The sequence below is a fragment of the Cynocephalus volans genome, chromosome 5 (assembly GCF_027409185.1).
Source record: "Cynocephalus volans isolate mCynVol1 chromosome 5, mCynVol1.pri, whole genome shotgun sequence".
Classification (NCBI taxonomy): domain Eukaryota; kingdom Metazoa; phylum Chordata; class Mammalia; order Dermoptera; family Cynocephalidae; genus Cynocephalus; species Cynocephalus volans.
Genome location: NC_084464.1, coordinates 133,158,081 through 133,164,728, shown reverse-complemented (window position 1 = coordinate 133,164,728; position 6,648 = coordinate 133,158,081). Strand labels below are relative to the sequence as shown.

The 6,648-nt window shown below is 41.0% G+C and overlaps 1 protein-coding gene across 1 annotated transcript; it reads left to right on the top strand.

Annotated features, from left to right (window-relative positions):
* Window positions 1–253: 253 nt before the first annotated feature.
* On the top strand, window positions 254–1,285 carry LOC134378623 (trace amine-associated receptor 3). The gene has a single exon (XM_063097920.1). It carries the CDS (start codon window positions 254–256, stop codon window positions 1,283–1,285), a length of 1,032 nt encoding a protein of 343 aa, XP_062953990.1.
* Window positions 1,286–6,648: the final 5,363 nt, after the last annotated feature.

Sequence of the window (6,648 nt, the reverse complement as noted above, 5' to 3'; positions counted from 1 at the left end):
AAGATAACAGAATAGAATAACCTCAAAAAGAATAAGCTGTTGAAATTTTTTATTCTTCTAATGCAGAAAATAACTCAGAAAGCAAACACAGTTGATACCATTTTAAGTATTTAAATAAATTACAATTGAAGTAAACTAACAGATGACTTTGAGCTTTATTATATTCTTAGGCACTGAAATTTACTGGAATCATTTTAAGAAGAGAAGAACCATTAGCATCCTCCTGGAAAAGAATTTGAAGTGATAAAGCACTATGGATCTAACTTATATTCCCAAAGACTTATCCAGTTGTGCAAAATTTGGAAATAAATCCTGTCCTCCCACCAATCGCCCTTCTCATGTCCGAGTGGTAATGTATTTGGTTATGACTGGAGCCATGGTTATCACAATCTTTGGAAACTTGGTTATAATGATTTCTATATCACATTTCAAACAGCTCCACTCTCCCACAAACTTTCTGATCCTTTCCATGGCAACCACGGACTTTCTGCTGGGTTTCGTCATTATGCCATACAGTATGGTGCGATCAGTGGAGAGCTGCTGGTATTTTGGGAATGGCTTTTGTAAATTCCATGCAAGTTTTGACATGATGCTGAGCCTGACCTCCATTTTCCACCTCTGCTCCATTGCTATTGATCGATTTTATGCTGTGTGTTACCCTTTACACTACACAACCACAATGACAACCTCCATGATAAAGCGACTGCTGGCATTTTGCTGGTCCGCCCCAGCTCTTTTTTCTTTTGGTTTAATTCTGTCTGAGGCCAATGTTTCTGGTATGCAGAGCTATGAGATTCTTGTTGCTTGCTTCAATTTCTGTGCACTTACTTTCAACAAATTTTGGGGGACAATATTGTTCACTACGTGTTTCTTGACTCCCGGCTCCATCATGGTTGGTATTTATGGCAAAATCTTTATCGTTTCCAAACGACATGCTCGAGTCATCAGTAATATGCCTGAAAACATAAAGAAGGAAGTGAAAAAAAACCTATCTAAGAAAAAGGACAGGAAAGCAGCTAAGACCCTGGGTATCATCATGGGGGTGTTTCTAGCTTGCTGGTTGCCTTGTTTTCTTGCTGTTTTGATTGACCCATATTTAAACTACTCCACTCCCTTAATAGTACTTGATCTCTTAGTGTGGCTTGGGTACTTCAACTCCACTTGCAACCCTCTCATTCATGGCTTTTTTTATCCATGGTTTCGGAATGCTCTTAGGTACATAGTGACAGGAAAAATATTTAGCTCCCATTCAGAAACTGCAAATCTGTTTCCTGAAGTACATTAATAAAAAACCATTATGAAAGTGATATTGAAAAGGAGATTGTCATTACTTTGACCGGCAGCACATACCTTCCATCCTCAGATCACTGCAAATATCATACTATTAAATTTCATTTTACATTCACCTCTGAGTGGTGGAAAATGTGCAAAAGAAATATACAAAGCAGTTCAGAATAGGTTGGCCTAGATTTACATACACGGGACAATTAAAGACCAATATAAGAATAATATATAAGAACATGAAGTGTTAATTATTTTGATTCTAATCTGATTCCTCTCTAGGAATTCAGAAAGAGAAGATCATTGTGACCTGTGGATCTATGGAAGAAGTGTGACTTCAGGTTGGCCTTTATTGTCAACCAGCAGTCCACCTTAATATTTGGCTTGGGAGAATCGTTAACCATCATTATATAAACTACTCAGTTATTTCCTGACACCCTAAAGCTCACTAAAAAGAGTTGCCGAGAGGAGAAGCAGGTTGATTAAGAATCATATGCAATTTGAGCTTTTGCCCTTAGGATTTTTCACTTAGTGGTTTATATTTGCACTGACCTCCTATTTCCCGTGTCTCTGGAATCTTAACCTGCATGTTATGTCTACACCACCAGCCAGCAATCACAGGCCTCTCCTTGTACTTGTTTCAACCACTTTCTCTGAAGGTCTCCCTAGGACCCCGCCAAACAAATTTCATCCACACCACTATGCCTGTGATTTAAGACAGATCATTAACATTTGGTGTAAGTCCTTCCAGTGATTTTTCTGTGGAACATTGAGACAAACAGAACGCTTCTTTTATTTCATCTATTGGGAAGTACATGAGCGCAGGTAATGACCATGTCCCCAGCCCCTCATACCTGGACTATGTTATGGGAAGGAGAAGAGGAGCAAAAGGAGGTAGATTTTTTCCTCTCTTCCTGAATCCAAGGTCAGCATTATGTCAAACTTCGAGATAGGAAATTTTAATTTTGGGGTTTTCCCGTCTCTGTTCTAAACCCTTCTCTCCCAATACCTAGATTCTCTTTGTTCTAGATCCAACCATGGAAAATCACCCTGGCTCAACTTATGTCTCGAAGGGCAGTATGAGTCAGTAAGAACTATCTCCCATTCCCTCTGCTTGTTAGGAAAAAAACAAATGTGCCTAATAAAGGCATAATTGATAGCCATGAAGTATTTTCATGTAATCTGTAATATATGCATCCCTTCCCATCCATGTTAACTAGTCTTCTTACCTCCGGTTTTACAGCTTTCCAATCTACTCTGCACAGTTATCTGATGTTAACACTTTCCTCTAAAATTTCTTAGATAGTTTCAACGCTAGATCCCTTCTGTGTGCCCTGAGTTCTCTACCCACTCTGTGCAGCAGGCTGATCAGCACAGGCTGGATTAAGGAGCTCTCCTGCCTGCACTTTCCCAGTGGCATTTTACCAATGGGAAGCACCTGCAGGTGATCAGAGGGTGGAAGGAAGGTGAAATCAGGGTACTTATCCCAGGCAACCTTTCTGCCAAATCACCTCGGAGCTGGCTGTGTTCCTCCAAGAAAGGCCCTCTGGAGTCCCTCTGGAGTCACAGGGATTCCTGTGACTGCCCCTCTCCTTGCCACTTCTGGTCTAGCGAGGGTCGTAGTTTCTTGCTACAATGCTTCTGGGAACTAGACTGTTTCTTTCTGGTTTCCTTAAACCAGCTGCCCAAACACACCTTTGAAAACAGTCCTTTTATTAAACTCTCCTTAATCATCCAGGTTGATTGTGCCATCTTTTTCCTGATGGACACCTGACGAATGTAGCTTTGCATTGCTCTGAGTTAAAGTTTTGAAATTCCTACCAAAGGCATCGAGTTCTAAACCAGCCTGACTTGGTCTTTCTTTGTATTTCCACATTTGATCACTCTTCTTGGCTCCACACTCCTCTGAATGAATCATTGCCCGCCAATAAATCACTCACCCCTGTTTGCCCTGTTTGGGTGCTTCTTGCCCTCCTTCCCCACTTGGCAAACTTCTTTTTATTTTTAAGATCTATTTTTAAGTCTGTCAGCTTGAGATTTCTGGTGTCCTTTCTGCATATAGAAAAGATTCTTCAAGGTAATTTCAGCTTTTAAAATTAATATTCCGGGCAAGCCCATGGCTCACTTGGAGAGTGTGGTGCTGACAACATCAAGTCAAGGGTTAAGATCCCCTTACCGGTCATCTTTAAAAAAAAAAAAAAAAATAGAATAAGTATTCCATTTATAAAATAATATTGAAAAACGTAACTCTTCCTTAAAATGTTATTTAACTTATAACTTTTAATTAATTTATAATTTATAAACTTCATTTAAATTATAAATTATAACATAAATAGAATAGAAGTTATTCTATTTATACACTTAGCAACTTTTAACAAGAACTTTTAAGGGGACATTTACAGCCTTGTTAATTGAATTACCTTAATATTTTATCTGTATTTATGAAAGTTGTCACAATCAAAATGGAGTCACTTGTGTCAAGTCCTGACAAAAAGGAGCCAGGGATGGCCATAAAGAGAGGCTTCTCGTTCATGTATGCCTGATAACAAAACTATCACAAAAGACTCTGCAAAACTACAACTTTGCACTAAGGCCAGCGTAACTTTACACAGAAAATACTTCTGCAAATATATTTGTCCAACAACTTCCTGTCCAGCCTTGGACTGATGCTACCTTTGTAGCCAAGGATAATTGATTCAAAACAGCTTATGTAATCCTCCTCAGTTTGCTTTTAAAAATTTTTTTTGCCTCAACCTCCCTGAATATGCACATAGTTTACTATGGCATGCTTATTTCCATTGCAATGCTACTCCCAAATAAATATCATTTTCTTTTAGAAAGTCTCCCTCTCTGTTACTTAGTTTGACATATTTATCAAATTAAAATGTTCAAGTTCCCCTTTTTGATAATTTGTCAGATTAATACATAAAAACTTCCTCAATACTTAAATAACTTGTAAATTTAATAACTTACAAATATGGTGAATTGTAAGATTCTTAAAAATTGTAATATCATTTATAAACCTAGCAAACTTCTTTTGTGCCTTTCAACTGAAAAAAATCACATCTAAATCAATTATTTAATAATACATTCTACGTGGGAATCACAAAGCTATTGTAGTAAATACTCTAACATGCTAAATTCTTTTAAACATTACAAATATTAAAAATAACAAATACACAAAGATTATCTTTAAACTGAATACAAGCTGTCTTAATACTAAGAGTTTGATTTCTTTTTTTTAGATCACATGCACACAATGTATTCCTACCCATGCAGATATCCTTAGATTTATACTTTAAAAAAATTGGTTTTGATTGCCCATACATTCTTTGGAATAAAGTAGAGTACTAATTTGACATCATTACATTTGTTACTGAGAGTTGCTTTTCTGTGCTCAGTTTATGATTTTCCTACCTCCCACTGTTGTGGAACTGGAGCAGGACACACTTCTCACTGACGTATTATCTGAAACATCTCCATGAGGTTGTCTGCTTTCAGCTTTATGAGCTCTTTAATCCACATACACTCTGCTCTTCACTTTAGTCCCTATGAAAATAAACAAAGCATTTTTTTTTTAATCCATAACCCTAAACCCTTCTGATTAGTACTTATCTTTTTGGTGACATCATTTTTTTTTTTTTTTTTTCCTTCTAATTCTACAGGTCTTACAGCTCCAAAATGTTCCATGTTTTTACTTGTATTTTGTCATTTCTATATCTAATTGAAAGCCATCACAAACATAAAGATAAAAGTTCTTCAGACTCTCCCTATAGCTAAAGTTTTCATTAAATTAAGTTAAATTAAATAAGTTTTTATTCTTTTTCTTTCTTTTTTTTTTTCCTTTGGCAGCTGGCCAGTACAGGGATCGAACACTTGACTTTAGTATTACCAGCACCATGATCTCCCAAGTGAGCTAAACGGCCAGCCCCCAAATAAGCTCTTATTAAAATAAAAATAAAATTTATTTTTTTAAAGAAAGCTAACAATTCAAAATTCAAAAGGAACCAAAGTCCACACACTAAAGTCACCTTCTAATTTTCGATCTCTGGAAGACATCTTCCTCACAGGCAGACACTTCTTAAAGATACACAGGAACAGGCACACACATAAAGAAGTATGTATGTACATTTTGTTCCCACACACCTTTAAAAAATGGCAAAACACTACCCATGCTGTTCTGTAGCTTGATTCTTTCACACCATTTTATGTCTTAGAGATTCATTCCATCTTCATAAAAACGTAGATCTGCCTAATTTTCCAAAAAGTCTGCAGAGGGAGGTTTCAAGATGGCGGCGGCTGCGGCGGCTGGCGCGGAGTAGCTGAGATGGAAAAGGCAGCCACTGGGCCTCAGGCAGCCGGGAAACTTGTGGACCTTCCTCTTGCCATCTCTTAAGGGACGACTGTTGCTGGTGGCCGGTCGTGGGGGGTGACCGCCACTTTGCCCCCGGCAGGAGAGGCTGCCTCATTTACAGGCAACAGCTTTGAAGTGTGGAGCAGGAAAAGAACTGTTTCTTAGCTACAAAAGCGAGTCTCGAAACAGGGAACACGGCGCCAGGGCTGCTGTGGATGCAGCCAGGATCCCGGAGGCCGGGGCCGTGCTGAAGGCGGCCAGCTGCCCTATTCAGGATTCGAGGTTTCAGGCCGGCATTAAAGAAGATTCCTGGGAGTGCCCGAGCCGCGCCGCGACTGAACAGCCTGAGGTGGCAGCGGCCGAGCACAGGGAAGGCGGCAACCCAGAGACAGAGAGTGAGCACCCGACCTGGCACAGCACTGTGAGTGACCCCTGGACCAGCCCTGTTTGGGGGGCCACTCACCGCCCCGGGGCTGCCTCCATTTTCCCAGGTGCTGGCAGCTCCACCCAGCTCGGCCGCCACTGAGCCTTCCCACTTGCTTGCCCCGGCGCGGGGCTTTCCGGAGCCTGCGGACAGGCCTCCCCTCCCACTCCCTCTGCGGTTCTCTGGCAGGGCTGGTGGCGGGGGATGTCCCCGGCCAGTGTCCGGAGGGCAAGGAAGTACGGGCGGGCTGACTGTCACTCCACCACACCCTGGACCCCGGCCCCCGGTAAACTTCCTGTTACTGGGAGGCAGATACCATCTCTGTGGCCACCAGTTCGTAAAAAAGACAAACCAATTTCTGGTTGGGAATAGTGTGGTAGGAGAGTTCCCAGGTCCGCTTGAACCTGCCGGAGAGCTGGCTGCAGGCGGGCGCTAGACTCGGTTTATACCGGGGGGATACAAAAGTGAACAAGACCTGAGAAAGAGCTACACAGTGCTACAAAGGCACCCAGAGCGAACGGTCGTCTGTGCCTAGCAGAAACCTGGTAGACTTCCTGGGCGAGGCGGTGCTGAGCAGGATCTTGAAGGC

Excerpts from the sequence above, each read along its gene's own strand:
- LOC134378623 (XM_063097920.1), top strand. The coding sequence starts at position 254 with ATGGATCTAACTTATATTCCCAAAGACTTATCCAGTTGTGCAAAATTT.